The sequence below is a fragment of the Harpia harpyja genome, chromosome 7 (assembly GCF_026419915.1).
Source record: "Harpia harpyja isolate bHarHar1 chromosome 7, bHarHar1 primary haplotype, whole genome shotgun sequence".
NCBI lineage: Eukaryota > Metazoa > Chordata > Aves > Accipitriformes > Accipitridae > Harpia > Harpia harpyja.
The window spans coordinates 29480122-29507062 of NC_068946.1; the positions used below are offsets into that span (position 1 = coordinate 29480122).

At 35.9% G+C, this 26941-nt stretch overlaps 1 protein-coding gene across 2 annotated transcripts; it reads right to left on the reverse strand.

Moving 5' to 3' along the window:
- Nucleotides 1–1009: 1009 nt before the first annotated feature.
- On the reverse strand, nt 1010–26903 carry DNAJC10 (DnaJ heat shock protein family (Hsp40) member C10). 2 transcript variants are annotated; one of them, XM_052791297.1, is made up of 23 exons: nt 26665–26903; nt 25633–25993; nt 23787–23952; nt 21948–21998; nt 20469–20551; nt 20141–20272; nt 19212–19305; nt 18922–18999; nt 17627–17670; nt 17126–17266; nt 15658–15747; nt 14762–14875; nt 13859–13973; nt 11931–12058; nt 11548–11664; nt 10183–10284; nt 8991–9146; nt 7493–7626; nt 5917–5970; nt 5375–5522; nt 4801–4920; nt 3597–3713; nt 1010–3026 (listed from the first exon to the last, which is right to left on the reverse strand). In XM_052791297.1, exons 2-23 carry the CDS (start codon nt 25831–25833, stop codon nt 3015–3017), a joined length of 2397 nt encoding a protein of 798 aa, XP_052647257.1. In that variant the 5' UTR covers nt 25834–25993; nt 26665–26903; the 3' UTR covers nt 1010–3014. The 2 variants fall into 2 exon arrangements, with proteins under 2 accessions (XP_052647257.1, XP_052647258.1); XM_052791298.1 differs by lacking the exon at nt 26665–26903 and adding an exon at nt 26285–26353.
- Nucleotides 26904–26941: the final 38 nt, after the last annotated feature.

The following is a 26941-nucleotide window of genomic DNA, read 5'->3' on the forward strand; positions in this document are numbered from 1 at the left end:
TGATTGAGAGGTTTTGTGGCATTCAGTCAAAACCCACAGGTCATCACACTTGTCCACCCAGTTGAACAGTCACACTAGAGAGTGGTGCTAGGAAAGGAGTGAAGATAAGGGTTAATAAACACTTTCTACAGGTAGATACAGGGAGAAGTGGAACAGTCTTGGTCATAAGATGACAGTAAAATTGAAATTTACTCTCAGGAGGAGAGAGGGGGACTAAGGAATGGTAGAACATTATTTACAATCGGAGCATTCATTTGTGTACTGTTTTGGATTCATCTTCCACTTGGTTTATCACTTGAGTATGTGAATTTGAAGGTTTTTATTTTAAAATATGAAATGAACTTTAAGTATCAAAACAGTTACTTAAATATGACTATAACTTGTTTTGAACTGTTTGGCATTGGGGTTGGGGGAGTATATTCCAAAATATTTGTTGACCAGTATAATTCTTCATTGCATTTAGAGAAGATTTTTGATTATTCTGGGTGGTCTTTGTGGTTTGGTGGTGGGGTTCATTTGTTTTATAATTTGATTTCTGAAGAATGAGGCAATGCTGACACCTCCATGATTCTAAAGGAGAAAATTGAGGGAGCTGGCTACTTCAGGATGTTCTTACTTAAAAAAAATAGTGCTGCTCCAGAAGTGTCTTGAATAACCAGTTTAAACCTTTGATTAGTAAAAGTTGGATCATGTAATTGTGTGAATTTGTCCTTAGAGAACGTTGGAGATATAACTATGTATAAAAGGTTTTATTTATTTATATGGCTAGCAATAAAGGCAAGACTTTATTACTTGCTGCATTTCCCTTAAGCTGCTTATTAAGAACTGTCAGAAAGGGCAGATGGCAAAAAAACCCCATGGAAACTTGGAAAAACTTCTTAGAAACCTGTATCATCTACAGCACGCTCTCTTTCTGTTCTGCACCTCATTTTTTATCCATACACATCCATTTAGTTTTTAGCTTAGAAATTTAAAAAATTGGATGCAAAGAGAATATAATGATACAGAATTAAATCTTAAAAATGAACTTTATTCATATTTAAACTAAATCATGTTTGTCACAGCCTAAATGAGTTTCAAATCCAGTAGCCCTGACAAAAGTCAGTGTACAGGATATTTTGATGAGGATAGTAGTGTTGTCTTTTCATAGTAGTTATCTATATGCTTCAAGTGACTAAACCAGAAGGAAGTGACAAAGTAACTTTACAAAAAGCTGAAGTATGAATAGAGCCATAGTAAAGCCAGAAAGTTCTGTTACCATCATCTTAGGGAGGAGACTACTGTGAAGCACTTTTTTTTTTTTTTTGTCCTACTAGTCTGTTCCTGTTAACAGAAATAAGAGAGAAACTGTACATTAACGGGAATAAAGAATAAACTGTACAAATACGTACGGTCGGTTATTTTGGATTAGATTTTTAACAGTAGGATCCTTGAGCATGTAACCATGACCTCATTCTCCAGGAAGAAGGTAGGAGGTGGGAACTGAAGTTAGTTAAACATACATACAAAAACTGACCAAAACAGAGTTTGTATTAAAGTCACAAAATACAAAAATTTTCACCTTTTTTTTTTTTTACTGTGATTGAGTTTGAAGTTTGCTTTGGGAAGGTCTATTTTATTAAAAAATAGATGCAATACGTTCTCTTCTTTCTCAGATTAATACACCGCAAAACCACAAAGCAAGAGAGGCAACCCTGAACATAGGGGAAGAAGCATTTGAATGTCTCAAAGTTACTAGAATCTATTCCTTTTATTTCCTTCTGCCTTCTTTATAAAATAAATTACTTGTAGATAACAACCTATTTACAAATTTATAATACTATGCTACAGTGACTAGTCATGCCAAATCTAAATACATGGAGAGCAGGGAAAAAAGTCGATCTGACAAGTTCTCAGCAGCATTTTATTGAAAACATGAAACATTTCAATGTTGAACTCTTAAATGCAGCAGACATTTCGTTGTCTTCTGTAATTTTTTTTGTCTAGTGAGAAGCTATGAAAAATATTACCATTAAGAGTGGAAATTCTATTAAGATGTATGAGGAGACATTGCAATGTACAGTGTTCATTATTAAATTAAAAAAGGCACTTGCTATCCTGCTTGCCTAAAGATTATATAAAAAACCCAGACAAAACACCCAAAATGTCTGCAGAGAAAGGAAGAGTGGTAATACCAAAAGAGGTTAAGTATGTCCACAGAATACATTCATATTTAAAGAGACAATAATAAAGTTATGACCTAATAACTTAAGCAGATGCTTCTATGGCATAACTTAAATTTTGAAAGTCAATGAAACACTGAGTTTGAAGTCCTTGATTTTTTTTTTCTTATTTAAAAAAGAAAAAAAAAAGACAAAACCTAGACAAAACAACTAAAGAAGCTCTTCAAAGTTCTGTTCACCTGGGCACCACCACCAGTGCCACAATATAGTAATCCATACAAGGGCAGGAGCAATGTAATTCAAGAAACCTATCCTGCCACCAGTTCTTGATTTTTTTTTCTTAACAATTGACTAGACAATAATGCAACCCCAAAGCAAAATGAATAATCATCAGGTAAAACTGTTTGTCTTTCAAATAGACAATGCCTCATTGTGTTTCTGCATTGCAGAGTGGTTTGAGTGCATATTCAGCCACAGGCTGAGTGCCACATTCAAAAAGTGTTTGAAAAGAGACGGAAAAATATAAGGAACCAGTAAATGGGTAGGCAAAAGTGATAAAGTCCACATTTCTGGTCAACTCCAATGTTTGACTAGGAAGAAGGTAGTTGGTATATCAGAAAAGGGACATGCAGAATTCATTTGCAGAAACATTGAATGCTTCCACCAAAACCAAAATGCTTTCATCTCCCCACAGTTTAACAGAATTCATACAGTCGCATATGCCCATGAACTCAAACTAGTTTTCATCTCTTTTGTCCTGTCCTGAATGTAATCAGCCTTATATTTTCCTCATGACGTCTTCTATATTCACAGCTTCAGAATATTTCTAATTGTGTTTACCTCCAGTACCACTTAGAGTTCATCCTGGTGACAAGAAAATAAACAATTAAGTTATTCTGAAAGTACAGCTAAAAATCAAGATTATTGGGGTTTTTTTTTCCTGTGATTTTAAATTTCAACTGGACAAATGTTTGTTAAATAGAATTCAGGGTACTTCTTAACAGGTGTATATTAATATCTTCTAAGTTAAAATGTCAATCCCAGTCTTGCACTAATCAGCCTCTGTAATTTGGTGCCAGCTTGCTAAATCTAGTCTAAGGATTATACTTAAGGATACGGTGCATCTCAACCATTTAACGCAGCTGTCCCATAGACATGGGCGTGTCCCATCGATATCTATGAATTCTGCTAAGTCTTGCCATAACTGACATTGCAACTGCAGTATTCTCTGCTACATCTGTAGACATGGAGAACTGAGTTTGAATAAATAATAGTAACCGAAACAAGACTGGGAGTAAAATGTACCTGGTGCTATTTGAAGATACAGGATTTAATACTTCACAGACAAAGAGCAAATACTAACATAATTTTTAACAGCTATTCTTTCCAACAATACAACTCTTCTGCAGAAGGCCCCACAGTAAGTATTCTTACCTTATTTCTAGATTTTTTTCTTTTTCCTTTATTTTGAATTGCTTCTAATTTTTCATTCAAAAGGTCAGCAATACCTTTTGCGTCTCTGCTGTCTATGTATTCCCCAAGAACATTTTTCTTAAAAAAAAAAAAAAAAAAAATATTGTGTAACATGTTACCCATGCTCTACACTGAATAGAAAATCTGCTTACTTTCAGATAAAATTCAAGGGAAATGCAGGGAGAGAAAGACAATGGCTCTGGTAGGTTGATTTATGATTCATAAATATATTTTTGTCTCTGTTTAAACAATGCTAATTGTCTTTACAGTAAGAACCACTCTTAGCTGCTAGTTTTCAAAACTACACAAGTTTTGAACTACACAAATCTTATCCTGATCCTTAAAGAAACCTGAAATAGTTATCTTCTCACATTTATTCCGCTAAATATTTAATGTAGAACTTCCCATAAGGGATTCAGTTAAAAGAAAAGTATAATTAAAAGAATTGGCTTAGCTATCAGAATGATAGCATTGAGTACTTTCTCTTCAACATTAATACATTTAAAAAGATGACTGTAATATTCTTGAAATATTCTTGAAATTTAATAGTTTTACAAGAATAAAGGCAATTTCCTAGAAGTATGTGGATACTTTCAATTTTTTAATTTATTACTACTAATCTGTTAGTAGGAAGTATTGATCTCAGAGTCACACTGATAATTAATATGGTTTGATAAGGGTTGTTTTTGAGACAGAACACAACTAAATATTTTTTATCAATTTTCTATCTTAAAATACACTGTCAAAATTATTATGAAATGCTATGATTACATTAAAAGAATATTTCTCCTTAGCCAAAATGAAGTTGTCCACAGTCATTTAGAGAGACATTGCCTGCTTTTGGTAGCTGGTGGTAAACTGGTAAAGGTTGAAAAACACTTTGTCACATGAGACCCCTGCAAAATGAAACCCTGGCTCTGGTTAAGCCCACATTTTAGTTACTGTTCTACTAATTTACAATTCATTATTTTTCAATAACACATTATTACTGTATCATTGTCCTACTATTTTAAGTATTACTGAAATTGTTTATTACTGTATCTCCAGAATATCTAAATAATGCACTTTAATACATTATAGAAGTAGTCTCTTAAGTCTTAATGTGAAATGAAATACATCTACTAACAGTACCCGCTCACCAGTGTACACAAAGGAGACACTTTACCTTTGTTCCTTGGTAGGGGTAAAACTTAACAGTAGGGTAGGCTCTGATATCAGCAGTTTGACAGGTCTGAGCATACGCCTGACAGTCTACTTTTCCAGCTTTTACTTTTCCTTTAACAGTCTAAAAAGAAATGTTTATTAGAAACAAACTTCAAGTTCCCATGGGTGACTGTAAGCAAATAACTTGAATAAGCCAGCAGTGCAGCTAAAAGTAAATGAAAAAATGTGGCTCAAATCTTTTAAATATCTCAGAGTAGTTGCTTGCTTCTGTTAACCTTGTATCAGAAGTCACAACATGTTCAGCAGAGCACTTCTACTTGAATTCAGGGCAAGCACATCACAGTTCCAAAGGTCACCCCATCATAAGCTGAAATCTGCCTCAGAAGAGGATCTCTGTGTGTGTCTGTGCAAGAGACAATACCCACTGGCAAGTGGGACCTAAAACTGTGGACTTTCACTGAGGATGCTCATTGAGGGTATGCGATTTTTGGATGATTGCTAAGAAATAAAGTGCTGATTAATTACATTTTAACCATTACGAGTACAACAATCTGCTAATACAGTTAAAAACCTACCCTTGCAAGGATCTCAAATTCAGGAGCAAAATTTTGGCAAGGTCCACACCAAGGAGCATAAAAATCAATGACCCAGTGATCTTTTCCATTCAGAACTTTTTCTGTGAAACTCTGAGGAGTCAGGTCTACAGACAGTTGTGGTAAATATCTGTGGAAAGGAAGAATAACAGTCATAATCCATTCAAAACTTTAAACATATCCAAATTCCATTTAAGCATAAGAAAAATTTCTGAAATTAAGAATATTAGTAGTCTGGAAATCTCTACTTTACCCTTTGTACTATAAGAGAATCCCTTTTTAAAGTGGTAGACAAAATAATAATATGGTCTTCAGAAAATGGGTGGACAGCAAGGAGTATGCTATTTCTCCACATTTTAAAAGCTTAAGTTAAAAGATGTGGAAACTTTAGCGTCTTAAATTAAGCAATACATATATCTGAGTGTTTCTAATTCTTGAGATTTACACAGCATTTAAATATTAATTTCTCCTAGCAAGCAAACTATGCAAGCAGCTTGTGAACAAAGTTTAATGCACTAACTTACCCCAGTGCCCAGCCTCTCAGTGAATATGAATCTCTGTGCCATCCATTGTAGCTACTATAAAAAGATTAAAAAGAAAACAAAAATCCAGTTGCACAGTGGTTTGAATTACGTTTGAAAAAAACACTCTGTAGAATGGAGATGATGAAATAATGAACTTAAATGCATATGTTTTAGGATATATTTCTACCTTAGTTTCAAATCTGTCTCGTTAATACAATTCAAAGATACAGAATTAAGGACTAGAAGATGAAGAGAAGAAAATTCTATGTCAAGAGAGTAAGAAACTTGGTTTGGAGCACATAAGCTTTGATAGCTAGAACTATTTTGAACGAAGGATCTTTGGTAATAACTACAGATAAAATTGCAGCCTCTAAGAAACCTGAGAATTACATTGAAATACCTTAATATATTTTCTAATTGATGTTCATTCATTACACTAAAACAACTATTAGTTATATACATTTCCCTCAATTTGACAGTAGAAAAGCCAGGCAAACTGGTTACTTGGACAAGGATTTATTATTTGGACTTCCAGGGCATTGCTTAATTTTGAAATTCTAGTGACAGGTTAGAAAAAAGATTAATTCAGGATTCATATCCACTAACTTACAACTTTATAACAAAGTATTTTTCAACAGTTACCTGGTCAAAATCTGCCTTGATAGTTTTTGGTGATCTTTATTTCAAAAGACAAATTTCCATATCTTTGCAGGAAATAGCTGACTCGTGATTAGGAATTTGGTGCTTAACAGTCATATTCACCAACTTAGTTGTTTTCAACAAGAAAAAAAAATCCTGATTTTAAGAGAAACTTTTATCTAGAAGAACTGAATAAAGGCAAGCAGTCCAATGATGAAAGCTACTGAAGTCTGCTATTATGCCCTATGATGAAGAGGCATTACAATTTATTATCTGCCAGCATTTCATAGAACTTTCCAATTTGTAAAATAATGAAGAAACATATTTGCTATTTCAGGTGGTTATCTATCTTTAAATATGCATGTGCTTCCTGAAATGTCTGGATCTTCAAACAGTACTGTGAAATGGAGGGGACAGGCTGTTTGGTTTTGGCTAGATTTTATTTCCCATAGAATTTTTTTGTTGTTGTTGTTAATGATTAACGTTTCCACACTAATGATACAATGAATGGGACAATTAGATACACGATGGACAATTTTTGCAACGGTGCTAACAAGCTGTTGGCAGGGAGGATGATCAGATGGCTGTATCACTTTGTTCTCTAAAGGTAGAGCTGCAATCAATTAGGCCTAGTAGTATTTTTATATTGCATAATTTAAATAATCTACTTTAACAGGCAATTAAAGTTAGAAAACTGGCACTCAAGAACAAGAAATAAAAATTAAGATTTCTGAGGCAGGCTATGTTCAAATTACTGAGATGAAATGGGAAAATAAAATGACATTTGTTTGAAGTAACAAAGTCAATAACATCTAAACAGTAATATTGTAACGGCCTATTTTAAGAGCTGTGATGAACCTTTTCTACAGAACAGAAGATGTATATTCATCTTGTTCCACATCATCTAACATTTCCCCAAATGAAGTAAACTACTTACTAATAATGATGAGCTGTGTTTGATTTTTGAGGGAAGAGTCTTATTTCAGGATATCCCCGAACACTTTCTTGGTGACAGAAAGAATAATATTTTTGACAATCCACACTGCCTACACTGATTAATCCATTTAGCATCTGAAAAAGAAGAAAACCTACAATCAAATATGCTAATCAACACTACTACAATTTCAGTAATACTTCAGATTTTAAGTCTTAATCACTTAGTTGGGGAAAAAAGCCCAACAAAACAAACCGAGATTATCACAAGGCTTTCTTCTTTCCTGTAAATGGGTCACTGGTATCTAATGGGAGCCAGCCACCCAGGTGCATTCCAATCATGCACATATATTTTAGTATAAGCTGCATGCACATGGCTCATGAGGCACCTACCTTGCCTCAAAGGTACATACGAGTGTGATTATTTACTATAAGGACTACCATATTACCATGTTTCATACCATAGGCTCAGTAATTACGACAGATCCTGGTGCAGTGGAGATGTGCTATCGGTTGCACAGTTGGCCTGTGTCTTGAACACGCTGTATTTGTTGCAAACGCCCAAACCACCTGGCATGGGCAAGGGAAGCTGATGATTACTGAACTTGTACTATAAAGCTACTAATACTTCACAGACATTTGACCAGAATATAGAACTCCTAGTCTAGGTGAGTTCTAAATGTCTGAAAGTCAGTCATGGACTTGTTTCCAAAGCCCTATTTTTTTTTTTGCCCAAAGTTTCTAGTTCAAATTCCTGGAAATGTGTCCAGGAAAACCCAGATGGTTGTCTGTAAAGTAATATTACCTTTGCAAATGGGAGAACACTGTAATGACCTTGCAAAACAAAAACACCCTCCCCAATCCCAGCAATTCCATATTGAAGTATGTGTAATTCAGCTAACTGACAATCAGCCTTAAAATGTATGGTATTTAACATTTATTTACTTTCAGTGAAGAAAACAAGATCTCAGAAAAAGTCTTCCTAATATAGGAAATAATTAAGATGGATAAGATTGAATTCCTTTAATCTGAAATTCAAGTCAGAGGTTTCACCAAGGTCTAAGTGCTATCTTAAAGATGACTAATGATCATAAAGAATACTGAGAATAAAGTTCAAATTATTTCAACCAATTCTTATCCAATTTATGGATAAATTTTTTTTTCATATTTTGTTTTAAACAAATGCAGAGCTGTTTTCTATATAAAGCACTAAGCATCAAGGAAAGTTAGTTACTCTAAAGTTTCTTAGATCTTAGAAAACACACTTGTATCAACAGGAAAAAACTGGATTACAGTATCAATGTACTGAACCTTTTAAAAAAACAGAGAAAAGCTTTGCATTTGAAACACTATAAAACTGTCAGGTAGGAATTTCCTGTTTTATCTCCAGTATTAATCACTAGACTTTCTCAGTCGACAAATCTCTAAGATAGCAGTTGTACCATCTCAATAATTCCACAGAAGAAGACACAAAAGCAGAAAAATGTTTAAGTGTCATTTACCCTGGCCATTTTTTTCCATTCTGGCATTAAAGCCTGACAAGGTCCACACCATGGAGCATAGAAGTCAACCATCCAGATTTCCTCTCGTTTTCTTCTCTGAACTAATTCAACAAATGTCTCTGGTGTTAGGGAGAGCACCGATGGATTCCTAAGATCCTAAAATAAAGACAGTTTATAGACACATACTCTGCAACAGTAAGTTATCCCATATCTAGCGCCACCACATACAAACAGACCGTACCAAATTCTGTGAATGTCCCTCTTTTAGTGAAATTTGCTTGCTGCTGTGGCAGGGAAGCATCAAAAGTCATCCTTTCAACCAAACAATCATATGCCTGATTTGCTGAGAAAAGCTATGAAAAAATACAGCTAGGCTACAAAAGGGAGGTTTTCTGCCTCTTCTCCATAAAGGGAGGCAAAAGGCAAGAAATTCACCTTACCTGGCAAGAACAGGCATTATGACACTCAGCCATGCTATTTAGGCTGGGATGCAGAAGAACACATATAGTGCATTAGGGGCCTCTGAGTATCAACTGAAAAAGACTGATCTCCACCTGTTCCTGCCTGTGTGCTCTTTCTTACACTTGTTTTTTCTGGGCTACCTAGTGAGAATGAACAGTCTGTATAGTCTGCAAATCTAGCAGTGAGAACCTGAATGCTGGAGGAAAGATGGGTGCCAGAACTCTGGCAGCAAAACTCTGGCAGCAACAATGATGAGTACCAATGATTTGCAGTTCTGTGAGTTAAGAAAGTTCAAGAAACAGCTGAGAAGCATGGAGGGCAGCAAGCTAACTGACAAAAATGTGAACCTCCTCCTATGTCAAGGTGTGTACGTGAGGCATTTTCACCTTAATATTACCTCACTTCATACTTGTAATTCCTTTATCCTCTGTCTGAGATAGAGAGATAGAAATCATTACTATTACTTTGCAGATTGGAAGGTATCTTAAGTTATTTGCTAGTGATCTCAAAGAAATTACTCGACAGAGTAGGGAAATTAATCCATTAGGTGTCAAGTCCCAGACTTACAGTTGCTGGATCACTTTTCTTGCTCAAGGTTTTTTCACTCTTTATCTTACTAGTCTAATTAATAAAATAAAAAATAAAAATCTTAGAATCTTCCAAGTAAAGACATGTTTGTGAATGAGCTGCCTACAGACCATGACTGCAACAAGGATTATGATTTACATACCTCTATAAACTCCAAGATCTGCTCAGCGGAGTGATGTCCTTCATATTCATGAACATCAGACTGATTGAACACAACTGTTGTTGGATAAGCTCGAATGTTATGCTAACAAAACAGACAATAAGAAATTGCAAGGAATTATTAGGTTTCTTGCACTTTCCTTCAACTTCTGTTGGTATTAGTGGCTCACAACTGCTAGTCTATCCAGTTTGTACAGTACAACTGCTCAGACTTACATGCAGATGGGAGTTTGAAACCATTACAAATCAGTACAGAAAAGATGCCAATTGTATTCAGAGATGGCATAGTTTGTTCTGAATTTAAAAACCAGCCAGTAGTTCTTTTACAATGCTCCGCAAATACAGGAATTAATCCACAAGCCTTCTAAGCCTTAACTTTAAAGCTATTCCCAGTCTCCAGGTGGAAATGCTTGTACTGTATGACTAACCGTATTGTTTACTATTGAACACAGATGCTTCCATGACTTGAATTCTTCAGTGTGTAAACACATCTGAATAAAACTTTAAAAAGATTGTCCTTTTTTGCTCATTTTTCATGTGTTTTAAGACATTCACATTTTAAAGATAAATACATTCTAACATAAAAAGCTCTTGTGAACAATAAAATGTGCAGGTGCAGGAAAGCTGTCAAAATGTAGTATTTTCTGGGATTCAGGAAAAGTAATGTCAATAATTTCTACCATGATAAATTCACTGAAGCAAAAGTTAAAGCAAATTTAAACATGGAAAATTGGTCAAAATTAAAAAAAATAAAATTTCATGCCATTACTATATCTTTAAATAAGTGTGAACTGGTAAGTAATAAACTTTGTTTTAATTTGAAATAGATCCTGCACTACTTAAGTGCTACAAAACAAAAAGCACAGTCAGTTAGGGTGAACCAAATTAGAAGTGGTTTTGCAGACATCTTCAAAAGGTGTTATATCAATATAAAACTTGTATTTTTAAATGTTTTACTGTTTTTTATCCTCCTAGGTAAAGGACAAAAAGAATGTATGTGTGTATTTACATACACATTAGAAAAAAATTTCTGGCTCTGCTTTAATTCTTTTTTTCTCTTAAACCCCCCAGGAATTATTAAATTCTGATACTTCCAGAGTCTTCCACTAACACTATGAAATCAGAGAAAAATGTGACCTGTATTTTGCGTTAATATATTACCTGTAGTGGTTACATAGCTTGCTCCTTTGAAAAAAATTGATATATGTGTCTTTTTCGGTTTACTACCCTTTAAGAAAGCAATATTAAAGAACAAGCATTGTCTGCCCCCCTCCCTAGAAGAAAATAATATTCTTTGAAAGGATTGGTTTGGGGTTTTTTTATTTTATTTTTAGTTCCTGCAGCTTACCATGTTGCAAAGCCCTTCATGGACAGTACAGTCTAGTGTTCCAAATTTAAGCTGACCATAAAGATGTTTTGATGCTTTTCTCAGCTCTGGTAACAAAGCTCGACAAGGAGGACACCACTAGAAAAAAAAAATGCAAGTAAGTGCAATTGCTTTCCCAGCAGTTGGCTCTCAGAAGAATGTAAGCTGTTTGAGATTAATGATACACTGCTTTGACAACAGACTCCACTCAATACGAAACCCACACAGTCTAGGAACTAGCGCTGCCAAGGAATGGGAACTTACAATACCATCTCATGATGCTGAAGGACACTTTCAAGATACTGCTAGTATTTTGTTACATAACAAATTTTAGAAGAAAGGAAATGTAGATATTAAATATTTACCGGTGCAAAGAAATCCACAAGCCATGGTTCCTTCTCTTTGTCAGGAAAATTCTGAGGTCCCAGTGTGATAACATGAGAGTTGACACTTTCTTTGGCAAATGCAACAATGTCATATAAGATCTTCTTCCCTTCAAAGAACAATGTAGAAAGGAAATTTTATTTTTCCCTATGAGAGATCTCATTAAAAATCTCAGTGTCAGCAACAGGAGTCCTTCAGTTCCCTTGACTGATCTTTAAACATGGCCTGATTAAATAATTAAACAGGTACTGGCTTCCTTTTTCTCAGGAAGACCATGTTAAACTGTCCAGACCTACACAGGTAAGAAAGACATGCTCTAGGTGACAGTTGATATTTGGCTAAATATTAAACTGGATATTTACCCAATATTAGCCAAATAAATGTTTTATCCAAGACAAAACATGTTTTTGTCAAACAAAATGACTGTTTTTTTGTGACTGGACTGTTGGCTGTTTTACCATCTTACTAGTGTTTGTTGGAATTAAAAAGTTACTATTCTAGGTGCACTTGCCTTGGCAAAGGTATTGACACAGTAAAGACTTCAAGCAAAAGAAATTATATCAATAAATCACAGCCTTTTAGGTGTAACTGAAGTTCCTGCTGATACAGCTCTAGTGGGCAAAGATCAAGTCTCTTCATACCCTTCATGTATATATTTGTTAGCAGAAATGAGAGTTTGTGTCTTGAACTGAGACTAAGAACTTCAGGGTAATTAAATCTGAAGTCACTGCACAATTACTTACTAAGATTTATTACTGTTCCTAGATTTTAAACTCTTGAAGCCCTTCAACATAGCATACAAAAAAAGCCTGATTCTTTCAAGTATTATATTGTTATAAACATATAAAAATATAATAAATATAATGGAGTGAGATGACTGTTCTCAAACATTCCAGATGTCATCTATTTTGTAGATAGTAAACCAAACCATTCAGAAAAGAATGTGTGTACTGTAGTCCAATGTATTTCTCTTATGCTATTTGTAATCTATGCCATTAGAAAAAGATCTAAGAATGTTGTATGTATATGACCCTTTCTTAGCTTCTCTGCAGGAGTGGAAATTGCAAGGAGTATATAAGGCTTTTCCCAGCAGCAATCATTAGATGTATGGGATCATCTTTCCCCCTTAGATACAACTAATCTTTTCTAAGTGGTCAAAAACTTTTCTCCTTGCTTCTTTATTACAGTACTGAGGTTCTGACTTAATTCTAGCAAGCTGTTTCTAATACTTCAGAAGCTGAAAAATGAGAACTTCATCTTGCATAATTGCCTTGTGCTGCATTCTGGATGAAGCTGCACCTATTGCTGGAAGCTACAGTCTTGCTTCAGGCTCCATTCTTCAATTTTGAATCCTTTCAGTGGCACACAGTAACATAGTTCCAACGTTTCCTGGAAGGAAACTGCTACTTCGGAAATGAAAGTAAGTGGTAAAAGTCTCAATATAGATTTTCTTGGATGGAAGTCAACAAAACATGGAATTAGTTTTAGTGCAGTGACACACGAAATCAAATCCAAGTTTCTCAAGTTGGCAGCACTGTGTAAGTAGCGTGTTAAGCCTCTATGAAGGGCGTGCCTTACAGCATTCTTTGGTTATCCTACCCAAAGCAGAAGCTGTCCTGATCAGCTTCAGAGATTTCATTTGAATGTAATTATGTAAATGACATTGAAATAGACAGGATAGTAAAGACAAAATACATCTCTTGGCATCTGTTGACTGCTTACCCAGGAAAAAAAGAAAAAAAAACAGAGGAAATTGTAAGTTTGTGCAAGGCTACAGTAAGGTCAGAGGAAAAAAAGCAAATATTACAACTATGAAACTCTTCTTTGGGAAAACAAATGCAATTTGCCAAAGATAGTGTAATCTCAAAGTGATTATGTAATGATTTAAACTTGCCAAAGTTTCCCTTACCATGATGAATTTCATAATCTCCAGTTCCTTTTCCTTTGAAGACTGCTAAACAAGGCTGATAGACATATAGTTTGTTGCAGATGCTTGGTGAGGAAAGACAGTCAAACTTGCCAACCTATTTAACAGACAGTGGCATTTTAATATAAGGCATCCTAATTTATATAGATTAACATATTTTGAAAGGCAGTAAGAGTTAGGAAAATAAGGTAAAAATATGGAAAAGTAGTAACCTTTTTATAAACAACAGAGGTCTTAAGACAAACTACGATGTTCGAGTGAACATCAGGAGGAAAACTAATGGCACAGCTATATGAGGTTGCTTGTTAATTTTTAATATAAAGGCCAAAATGGGGAATAAAACCTTAAAGAATCCTCCTCTTTTTTCCCTCCAAATAAAATAGCAGGGAAGAAAAAAGACACCTAAAATAAACATGACATTCAAATTCTTCTAGTCAATGCAACAGTTTTTTCAACATACCGTGTAGGATAACACAATCCATATGTCTTCAGTACAAAGTTTGAATTTGGTTTCTTTTTATTAAGAAAATTTTTGAGACAATTATAGGATTTTCTGAATAATTAAAATACAGTTTCACATACATCAATTTGATTTTGAAGTGTTAACTTTTAATTGTTAACTGAATGGGATCTGCAGCAACATTTCCCATGACAGAGCAGATTTAAAAGATAATCTTTCCTCACTACTTTTAAATTATTCAAACTGTATGGGAAACTTCATTGCTTGCTTTAAATTAAAAAATTTACTACAGATCTACCATATGATAGTATGTGTGTTTCAGTACCAGAGGTGGCAGGTGGTAGTAACACCTAATAACGAAAAACATACTGACTTGTTCTCTGAATGTAAATGGTATTTAACACTAGGTGAGTGAGCAGTCTTACCTGAATATGTTCATCTTTAAGTAAAAATTTAAGTTTCTTAAATTCCTGTACATTTGATTTATCACTCTCCCCAAACCGGAAGAAAAGCAGCCATCGGTGATGAGCCAAACGGTCCTTTAAACAAAGGAAAAAAACCCCAAAACCACAACAAAAACACAGACAAAAAAAAAAATTATTCCAAACTTATACCAATTTGTAAATTCCTTTTATGCTTTATAAAGGCAAATGCCCAATTATTCATCTGATCTCTGAGTGACCTCCTCCACTCAAGAAATTCTTTCATGTAGTCCTTCCACTAAACTTCCTTTTACTGCAGTGGAAGTGGGAAAGAGGAAAAAATCTGAAAACAAGCTGGCTACATGCTACCCTCTATACTTTTTTTTCCATGTCCTCTTGTAGATCAAGCTTCTAAGTGCTACAACAAGCGTGAAAAGAGGTTTCCTCCTTTTTTTTCCTCTAAGACACAAGTAACTTTTATGACTTCCAATTTCAGTTCATACATAACTTATCATGGATTGGAGAGTATTATTTTCTTTCTTACGTCACTGACAAAATATATTTAAAACAAAATTCTCTACAATGAAGTTGATTTAAAAAATAACTAGAAAGTTACAGTTGCAGAGTGAGGTGCAATGGCAATTTCTGTGGTTTTCTATCTTCCTATTAAATACATCCCCCTCCCCCTTACTTTTTTTGTTTTGCTGAACAACAAAAGTAAACGTAGACAAACAATGTTAAAATGTTAAATAATTTTGGCTACAGAGAAAAAAAAGGTCATTTTCAGCTAAGTAAGTACTAGGTTGTTGTGTCAACAGGATTTGAAAAATGCTAAAAGTAACAATAAAAATATAAAAATATATTACTCAAAGAAATCTTAACACATTTTTTAAATTTACCTCTAATGATGCTGCAGAGATAATTTCAAAGTCTGGCAGATGCTGCATTACTTCCTGATATATTTCTCTGGCATCCAAGGAGTTAAGAAACTAGGAAGGAAAGTGAACTGTGTTTATTATAAGGAATTACAAACATCACCCTGATTGTTGATGATTAGTACTCAAAGCAACAGGGAAATTATTCTGATTTGTTCCTTTCCATCAACTGAAGAGTACAGTTAATAATAGGTTATTTGATCAACTTCTTCATATATATAATTTCACAAACATCACTCTCTGAATACTGCTTTTTAACTTGTTTTCCTACAATATTAAACTCAAGATACAGTATTTTGTCAAAATGGAGGCTGAAAGTCTCAAATTCAAATTTCATGCCAAATTTTACAATCAAGTTTACAAGATTTCCAATCTAGTCTTACAGCCTTCCTTAACCGCACCGTACAGATATTTAAGTTTCAGTAGTTTTTAATATTTATGAAGTAATATGCATCAGTAACTCAGAGTTGGCAAGTTACAAGGTCGAAAGTAGGTAGGTTACAAATTTAATTTCCTCCTTTTAAAGATACAGATACAGTAGTGACAATAAAGGAACAAGCCCTGCTTCAAACTAAGAATGTCTCCCATCAATTAAGGAAGTTAAAACTATCATACAAATGTAGGAGGAGGTTGCAATATTACAGTAGAGCTGAACAACATAATCCGTACCAACAGACATCATAGGAGTACTTCTATCACACGTCAGCACTCCATTCAGAGTAGCATTTCTCAAACTTGTGATACCTAGGGCATATTCTTTCTGGAATAAAAAATTGGGGGCACATGGCAAATCATAGAATCATTTAGGTTGGAAAAGACCTTTAAGGTCATCGAGTCCAACCGTAAACCTAGCATTGCCAAGTCCACCACTAAACCATGTCCCTAAGCACCCCTAAGTCACCTGCAGGGATGGTGACTCAACCACTTCCCTGGGCAGCCTGTTCCAGTGCTTAATAACCATTTCGGTGAAGAAATCTTTCCTAATTTCTAATCTATACCTCCCCTGGCGCAACTTGAGGCTGTTTCCTCTTGTCCTATCGCTTGTTACTTGGGAGACTCCCAAGTTTGCCCAGGATAGCTGCGTGGCAGCTCTTGGGCCCATCATGGAGCACATCCCACCCCTGGATTCCCACAGCTGCTCAGGAAGGCTCCTGAGGAGGTGGCTAGGCAGTGGTACAGGCTGCTGCTATCGCAGCATGCTCCTGTTCACTCTCCCAGCATACCAGCAAACTGGGGACCACCTCCAGGGATCATTGCCTTAGAAGCCAAGAGGGATATAAACTCATACCAGGGCATACAAACTTAGAAGAAAGAAGAAAAAAAGCATCTTTTCAGTTGGATATAATCAATCGGAAAATTATTTATACATTCCTTTGTCATTGTCATCACCTTATTTTATCTAAATACAAAACGGTTGAGAAACAACTCGTACCAAAACACCTCCTTTCTCTTTGTTATTGATGATGGTGGCTCCAGGTGGAAAGTATGCTGTAGTACTAGATGAGATATCTAAATTATCACAAAGCTCACCCTGGGTGCCACAGTCCATCCAGCCTACATTAACAAGACCTTCCTGTAATAAAAAAAACAACACAAAAACCAAACACAAAACCAAAGAACAGTATTTTTTAATTTCAGGTTCAGCTTTTGAAAATCCCAACACACGCAATTATATACAACATTTAGAAAATGGAAGGAAACCATACTGGAATTCATTAGGTAATATTAATTCATATTTTATAAAATTCTTTAAAAATTTAATGTTATTCCAATAGCTACTAAGTTAAAAATATTTCACTCTTCTGAAAGTTAATGGGTGAAATCTTGGATCCACTAAACTCAGTGAGAGTTTTAGCTACATGTTGATGCTTTCACTTCTGTTATTTTATTTTAAATATAACAGGTAATGCTTTCAAAGCGAAACGCTGCTTACCAACATGCCAGCTAGCTTAAGGCGTGTTTGGTAACTCAGGCAATCTGCAAAATAAAAATTATTTATTTACGAACATAAAATTTCAAATTATTAATGCACTAAACCTACTCTTGTTTAGAATTACCTCTTTCCTCCCCACAAAGGTGACCATTTCAAAAGGCATGCTTCCTGGGTATTCATTCAGTATTTCAGTGACTTTAAGTTGTAACATCTAGTAATCAGCACTTGATGGTTGTCTACTCTAAGTTAAAAATAACATGAATAACACTCTCTTGCTTCATCAACACAGAATTCTCATTTAAAAAATTTTAATATTTTATTTGCTATACTAAGACTGAGCTTTAAAATTTCTCCTTAATCAATGTTTAAAAAACACCCAAGAGGTATGTACATACTGTCTTGGAATGAAATTTCAATGGAAATACCAATTTTCTGTGATTCAAATAATAACTCACTATAATAAATACATCATATGCTCTAATTACTCATCCAGACTTTGAATAGTTACCTTCTGATGCAGATTTTTTTCTGAAATAAGAAGATGCATCGACCTCACTTCAATTGGACCAAAACTGAAAACTTAATAAGGACTGCAACTCGAAACCAAGCTATTTACAAATGTAAATCCAAGACTGCAGCTCTGGTTATTCAGTTCACAGAACAAAGGTCTCTTCATAAGACCAAGAAAACTTTATTTGTCAAAGGTGTAGCACATTTACTTAGTTCTACCAGCTAATCAAGGCAACTTTCTCATATACCATATCCAACATTGATCCCAAGAAAGTCAGTGACAAGCAGCTACAAAAAATAATGCAAATCTAAACTCCGTCATGACATCAGTGCTAAGAGGCAATTACTATGTCCAAACCTAACTTAAGAGCAAATATTCAGCTAATTTTTGAGTATTGGTGGTTTAAAGGGGAGATACATCCTTTCTTCTACTCTGCTATCATGACAAGCTGGCATGCACCTACGCAATATCTGTCATTTGAGCTTGAGCTGGAAACTGAAGTTAGAGGCCTCTTCTATCAGTTCCCTTCCCTGAGGGCTTACACTTGAGTGCCTTTTTAATGGCTCACATGACATTACAGAATCACAATAGCATAATCTTTCTATTAATGTCCCCTTTGTTAAACTGCCTCTAAAACGGAGCTTACGTGACCCACAGTCCAAATACTGTTGTGATCTAAGATGTTTTAAAATCTTTTATTAGAAGCAAAAGGGATTATGCCACCATCAACAGAAGTACTTCTTTTTCCTGTTCGCCTTATTTGAAAAGTATTTAATACACCTACCCCCGCGTTCAGCACAGAAGGTGATCAGCCAACCAACACCAGAAGCAAATGAAGTTTCAATGGCATTAACAAAGTTTCCTAAGAGTGAAACAATTTGCATCAGTTTGTGACTAAACGTGACTATGAAACAAGGTTTTATATTTATAGTAACAAATTACAGTAAACTACTTTTAATCTCAAAAAACCCCCTTAGCAACAGTTGACAGATTCAGTTGTATACATTGTTTCTGCCATATTTATACTGTAAAAGCAATTGCAAGAACACCCCAAGCAAAATATGTGAACATTACCTGCCCATAACTCCGTGACTGTGCTTGTAACATATTGCATGGCAAAGTTCTTTAAGCTTTCTTTTGACCTGTCTCCATAATATTTCACTGGTTGCTACAGAAGACAAAGAATAAAGTTTCTAAAATAAAAAAAATAAAAAAAAAAAGAAAAAACCACCCCCAAACCCACTGTTTTTTTTATAACAGTATTTATGCAACTGCAGGACACCACTCTCTCCCCCTCGCCCCTCCCACCCTTAGCTCTAATTGTTCTCTCCCTCCCATATTGGAATATTTAGAATTTAACTTCTATTTAAATTTTGTAAAATGATTTCTTTTCAAGTCCAGCAACACAAGAATAACGTAGTCTTAGAAACACCAACTCCCAATGATTGTATTTCTACTTAAATAAAAATTGCTTGCATCAATTCATTTAGTATATTCACAATCTCTGCGTTCAACCTCTCAAATCTTATCATTGTCAAAACGTACCCAACCATTCAAGTGCAATTTGTACACCACCCCTGGCACCACTACTTGTGTGGAAGAAATTTCCAAGTTGCTTTAGGTACATGGTCATATCCTTTAGACTCAAAACCACAGACTATTCTTTGTATTTGAAAAGTCCATTGCAATTCTATAAGAGAAACTGTTCAAGTAGAATTGTTGCCTTGCTACAGCACCACTGCTGACAGTATCTTCCCAAACCAGAAGTGATATGTTGCATAGTAAAATGATTTAAAAAACTCACTGTATAAACCAGATATCTATTTTCAAAGTTAACTTTCTAAATTAATTTAACCAATATGAAAGATGAGAAAAAGTAATTTATTAAAAGGAAGTAATATATTAAAAGCAAGACCTTCATATAAACACCTGTGATTCAACAAGTATTAAATACTTTTCCAGATTTCAGTCTTTCTAAAAACACTTGAAGTTTTGTCACTCACCATTCCAGTTTTGAAAACATACAGACTGGGATAGCTGTTAATCCCTTTAATTCGACAAAGCATTCTATTATCTCCACAGTTGACAGCTCCAATGCGTATTACTCCATCCATCTCCTTGGCAAACTCCCTCCACTAGAAAAAAGGCAAAAAAAAAAAAAAAAAAAAGGTATTTTCCTATAAAGATATAATGAAAAATCAGCACATGTTTTATTCCTGGCAACTTGAATTGTAGTCTTTGGCTTCAGCTTCAGTGTAAAAATCCACTTCATTAAGTTTTATGATGTTAAAAACAATGAACTTTCAGAGTTAATTTGCTTGTTATACATACTGTAGGTGCTAACTCGTGGCAGTGGGAGCATCGAGGAGAATAAAAATTCACAAACCACAGTTCTCCTGAGTTAACAGCAGCATCTAGATGGACAGAAGAAAATTCTAAGTAGTGCACATCTACAATGTAGTTATATCTAGAATGTACCTTTTTACTATATTGTTTTCCCCAAAAGCTGAATTAAGTATTTATGTGTCAGACACAGTAACAGTAACTCAGACGGGATAAAGATTGCACCTAACTTGCACATAGCTGCTGTTGTAGGCAAGTGCACAAAAATAATATTTCAGAGAATATCAGCACCCTGACTTTCAACATCTGTTCTATTAATTAAGAATAAACATACTCTCTACAGATTAACCTAGCTGAAATGCGTGACAGTATAAGTCTGGTTACCTTAAAAACAAAATACAAGTGCTAAAAGATTTTTACCCGCTAGAACTTTCCATTTCCTTATATCACTTTATGTATTTTCTGGGTTCTACCAGGCAATCTTTTTATGTAGAATCCCTGTCTAATAGGTGAAAATGCAATTTAAAAAAATCTAAGTTAATATAATTACTAGAAAAGTCAAGGGAAACATAATTAAATACTCTTGCTTATAAAAGAAAACAACAGCAACAAAGTATACACACACAGAGGTTATTAGCTTGAATTACATGGCTTTCAGTCTCTCCATTTTTGCACATAATTTTTATAGTGAATTTTCTAAATTATATTTGCCTATATTAAAATATCATCACAACCAGACAACTAAGGGCTGTGTAGATTCTGCTAATCAATTAACCACAGCAAGGCCAGGTTCTTACGGAGAGCATCATGAGGTTCTGCTATTAGAACAGTTTACAAAACTGGTTCAGCATGTAGATCCAGTACGTACAAAGGAAACTGTACTCAAAATGCAGATGAAAAGTCACACAAAATCCAATAGTTTTTCGCTCTAGTCTCTTTTAAACATCTTAGCTATAATTTTAAAAGAAAAAAACCTGGATGATATCCTCACTGAAGGTGTTACCTTTCCAGACCTTGTTTTACTTAGCTGTGTTTTTAGTATCTGGTATCACCTTCTGGTCTTGAACCTCTTGTGCAAGGCACAATTGACTGGATTTCACAGAAAACAATTAATAGAAATAAAATAGAAAAGTTCTATCAAGTGCATTTTTAGAAAAGAGACCAAAAAATAGTAATGATAAAATAGGAGATACAAAGTTTTAATTCAATAATTTCCTCTTAGAGATCTCACAAAGTATCTTTCAAACTTAATCTAAACTGTTTATTGATACTGATCTATTTGCTAACTAGCATTTACCAGGAAGTGTTAAGAGGCCTTTTTGTTTGTTTTCTCATCTGAAGATGATTTTCTGACAGTTTTTTGTCTAGATATGTAACAGAAGTCTATAGAAACACAGCTCAGAACGTAAAAATTGTTACTTTCGGTTGCCATGTTGTCAAACGGATAGCTATTTATTTAAAACTTACCAAATTCTCCTCTATCCAATGTTATAATTTCAGGATCATCATCATAAATACCTATTTAAAAAACCAACAATTGCTTTTTATTTTTGCCATCTTTAAAAGGAAGAAACAAACTATCATCTTATTCACAAGACAGAAAACAGAAGACAGTACACCTAAGTTGAAATAGAAAGCTGGCAAAGATAGTTGTTACAACAAAGCTATATTTGTTTAGTAATATGTAACCTTAGTTTAATCTCTTGCTAACTCCCGCACCCTCATGCTACAAAAGCCACCAACAGAACAGAACAGTTCTTTTGGTGTTTTAGTAGACCAGCCACCAAGTGAGCAGAGAACTTGAACTACCACTGCTACGGCAAGAGTATTAGAAATAACATCAACCAGTTGTCAGATTAAAATCCAGGAAGCTACAGCTCTCAGTGAGAGCGCTATATGTAATGTCTGGAAGCTTTCACTTCTTCTCTCAGCCTCTGGTTATCTAAACTATTTAGATCACAAAGGTGTTTCAGCCACAAGATTTTCCACTAACAGAATGTGTGAATGCCGTGGAATAAAATGGACAGAATAAAGGTAAGTAAGACAGCTTTTCTAAAAAGCTAACCAGTCCTACCTAGAACATCACTACAAAACAGTCTACTACTTCAAGTACGCAAGAAAGGCAGTGCGGAGATACCAAAAATACTATTATGCAGCAATATATTATGCTACTATGGCTACAGATCTTTTACAGTACCTAACATGGTGAGAATGCCATTTCACCTGAGGTATACAAGGATTAAATGCAAATAAATAATGAGAGAAATTAATTTCTACAGGTGACAAGGTACTTTTTATATTACTGTCCATTTGTATATCATATATACATTATACATACACTCGTCCATACGTATATATAAAGTATCTATTTTTATATATATACACAGACACACACATATATAAAATTTAAAAATATAAAAATCTCCAAACAACTGGTTAATACACATTCAAGGATATTGTTTCTCAATCAAGCAGTGCAACTTCAGGCAGATAAAATTTCTTAAATCTGTTTATCTGAAGAAGTTTTAGGATAATTTCCATATTTTCCTGTGATAGTTGCACCTCTGGTTTATTCAATTTCAATTTGCACAGACATTACTTTTTAAAAGATTGGGACATATTAAATCAAACTACACCAGAAAACCTTTTTCTTTTGTATCAATCAAACCATGTTCCTCAGCTCCCTGTTTTAGCTTACTCCTGTTACAGCAGCTCTGAGAATGGTTTATTCCAGCCTTTCCGTACAACTACCCAAAATTTGTTGTGACAAACATTAAATAACTTGTCTCAAGATCATTTCAGGTATGATTCTGTTATTACTTTTTAAGTTTCTACTACATCTTTACTCATCTCTAAATGTGTAACTGCATATAAAACAGGCTTGACAGTGCAAAAATCTCTCAAAATCCAATTGAGAATACTTTATCTAAACAAAAAAAGTCTTCCTGCATTAAAGACTTAAAAAGCATATTGATGAAACATAAACAATGGAATTTAAGTGAAAAAAAAAAAGCTTTGCACTTTAGAAAAAACCAAGAAGTTAGATGACCAATAAAAAGGAAAGCAGCAGGAACAAAAGGCTAGGTAAATATATTACTACATTTTTGGTATTTTTGGGTAGCCATTAACACAGTAAATAAAAGACTGGGTCAACAGAGAGAAAATGACAGCTACAGGAAAAGAATAGAGCAGGCAGAAATCAGGAGAGGATGCATGAGAAATGCATAAAAAGATCTGATATACATCTGAATATTGCATTTACTTGTGACTGTTTTAAGCAAATCGCAAATATACATCATAACTTACCAAAATCATAGCGATAATAGTGCCAGCTTTCATAACGACCTCCTTGCTGCTGATCTTCAAGACCTTTCTCTCCGTACTTATCATACTTCTTCCGTAGATCTTCATCTTTAAGTACTTCATATGCTCTATTTATTTTCAAAAAATTTTCATGTGCGTTTGGGTCATTCTATGTAAGGGAAACTATAATTAGTAAGTGATTAATAAACCATATTGTACATATAATGCTGAGAAAATAATCTTTGGAAATATTTTTAAATCCCTACTAAAGATGTCAGTTGTGATGGAAACAGACATTATGCAGTGGTCTCCAAACAAACTACAGTAAAGTTTTCCTTTCCTGAAGCCAGATGCGTCTTCTTATTTCTTCATCCTCACTGAAGTACCAACTGAAATACAAAGCAAACTGGTAGGAGGCTGTAACATTCTCCAGTGATCCCTCTTCTTTCAACTCTTTTTCTCCAATGGAAGAAAAAAAAAATACTCAAGAATGAAGACTTACCGTTTCCTCTGCAATCTTTTCTACTCCCCTAGAATCCCTACTTGTCCAGTTTGAAAATCTCTGCTGTAAAGCCAGATTCATCCTTTCTGATCTTACGGTGTAGACAGAGGCCCCCTTTTTTATTTAAAAAGCATTCTGGTTCTAGGTAGCTTTGGAATTAGAACAGTGAAAAATCTCCAGACATATTTTGAACCCCAGTTTGGGTTCTGAGATGGTGCAGTATAAAGCTGGAGCAAAATCTGCAGCACTCTCCCACCCTTTTAACTTCTGCTTACATGTTTCATTCAAAAGACACTTCTTAAAGATTCTTGACTTATTTACCTAGATACACATGAAATGAATTACCATTACAGAATTTGTGTAATGGCTTCATCTTCTATCATCTTTAATGTTGAAAATAACTTGTTGAAAAATATTTAGTAGTATTCGCATACTTGGACACTACAGAATCTGAACCCAAATGTTATTATTTTGAAGGTATCAACACAGGGAAAACAAAACTTGCAGTTAATAGCTACAAGATGGCATTTCTAACTTTGTTGAGATTTGCCCTTCTCTTTGAGCTCTGGCATGTTCAAATCCATTGTAAAACATTAGTGCCTCAGAGGCTTCAGTGTATTCTGTGCAGGAGGGCCCTGAGCTCATATGGAACATTACTGTCTTCTGGGGCTCTGTGCAGGGGCAGTTGCACATACAAAGATCCAAAACCTCCTATTTCCTGTGAATTTCTGATTATTTCAGGAAATCTTGAGGAAAAACTGATGATGTTTAAAGTTAAAAGTGATTTCTTTGTACTTTGAAAAATATGGTAGCACAGACTGAGCCGTTCCCAGCCTTCTCTCTCTGGTTATTCTAGAGCTCCTTATTACCCTCCCTCGTTATGCCTTGGCAGTCCCAGAATTTCTGCTTTGTCCTATTCGATACTTGGAGATTGATGTCTCAGTACAGGCTGGTGTTGTTCGCTGTTTAGATGAGACTTCATGTTAGGGAAACAGTAAGTTCCCCTAAGCTAAACAGAAAGAGACAAACTCATCAGTTTACCAACAAGGTAGTACGTACAGACAAGTTTTCTTCTATTTACAAAAATATAAAAGAGAATTAAATGATCTTGGCTCTTTTTTTCACCACAGAAATTTAATATGGCCCAAATTCAACACAGCCATGCATGACCAGTCTATCCCTTTTTGTAAATTTTCTCTGCAGAAAATCTGAGCTGAAGCATGTTATGAGGTGGTTATGTTACTTCACAAGAACAGAGAAACATTTTAGATAAATTAAAACCACTTTTTGTTTAAACATTAAGATCCATGAACACAACAACTTCGACCTGTTAAAGATGTAACTTACCTGGTTTTTATCAGGGTGCAACTTTAATGCCAGTTTTTTGAATGCCTGTCGTATTTCTCTACTACTTGCTTCTTTGGATACTCCAAGTAAACTATAGTAGTCCTGATCAGTGCACACAAGAACTATGACACATACTAAAACTAGCAATAAAGATCTTTTGAAATATCTAATATAATCTCCTTTGGATACTAAGAACTCCATTATGAAGCTTTTAGAAAGTTACAGCTTCTGATTCGAGGAGGCTTTGGGAAGACTCTCCAGTAAATCCGCCAATGTTCAGAGATACAGCCGTATTTATGACAGAGCTCTTCAAAATGCTGGTTGTCCTACTTCATGTCACAAGTCTTGCAAAAGTTACAACCTATAAGAGGAGGGAGGAAAAAGCAATTAAATACATTTTCCTTCTTATTCAATAAATACGTGTTAGTACAGAACCCCAAGGCCAGCTTGTGCAGACTGCACATGAAGATTAAGTTTCTTGATGGCTAATTGCCTGCTGTCTGAAGACCACGCGAGTGAGAGACCATCTCTTTATTATGTACATTGTGAGTGAGGTAATCACGCAAAGCTCTACTGAGCGACACTAAATACCAGCCACTTAGATCGCATCAAAAAAACCGTTTAGTAGGGCACACTTTTCCTTCAAACTTACTTTTAGTACCGCAGGGGGACATGTCTTCCGAAAGGACCCGGTAGCTTTGAGCCAGCCGCCGCTCGGCGGACGCCCCTCGCAGATAAAGCCGGGCAGAGCCGGCGGGCCGCCCGCGCTCGTCCCGGGGACCTGCGATCGGAGCCGCCGCGGCGGCGAAAGGGGCCGGCGGGACGCGGAGGTGCGACGCCGGAGGTAACAGCCCCGCCAGGCCGGGGGGCGGCCGGGCTGCGGCGGGAGAAGGGGCGTGCGGCGAGCAACTGCCGCCGCCGCCGCCGCCGGGGCGGGGCTGCCGCGCGGTCCCCTCCCCTCCTCTCTTCTCCTCTCCCCGGTGGCGCGGCCTCGGTGCCAGGCGAGCACCGGGGAAGCGGCGCGGCGCTTACCGGGCTGCGGGGAGGGCAGCGGTGCCGGCCGGCGGCTCAGAGCGGCGGGGAGCCGGCGGAGGGAGAGGGCCGGGCGCGGGGCAGCATGGGACGGCGGCGCCTTCACCCCGGCGCCGGGCGGAAGGGCGGCCCGCGGCGGGATCCGGCTCTGGGCCGGAGGCGGGCGGGGCGGCTCCGGGGCTGACGTGGCCGCCGCGCCCGCCTCGGGCGTGGGGCTCGGCTCCTGCCGGCCGCTCCCTGCCGGGGAGCCCCGGCCCCCCCCTGCCACAGCCGGGCC

Bases quoted from the DNA above. Each gene is read 5' to 3' on its own strand.
- DNAJC10 (XM_052791297.1), bottom strand. From the start codon at position 25,833: ATGGAGTTCTTAGTATCCAAAGGAGATTATATTAGATATTTCAAAAGA. The intron at 13,974-14,761 runs GTAAGACTGCTC...TCTGTTAAATAG, and splicing joins TTAAAGATGAACATATTCAG to GTTGGCAAGTTTGACTGTCT. The intron at 3,714-4,800 runs GTAAAGTGTCTC...TTTTTTTTTAAG, and splicing joins ACCCCTACCAAGGAACAAAG to AAAAATGTTCTTGGGGAATA.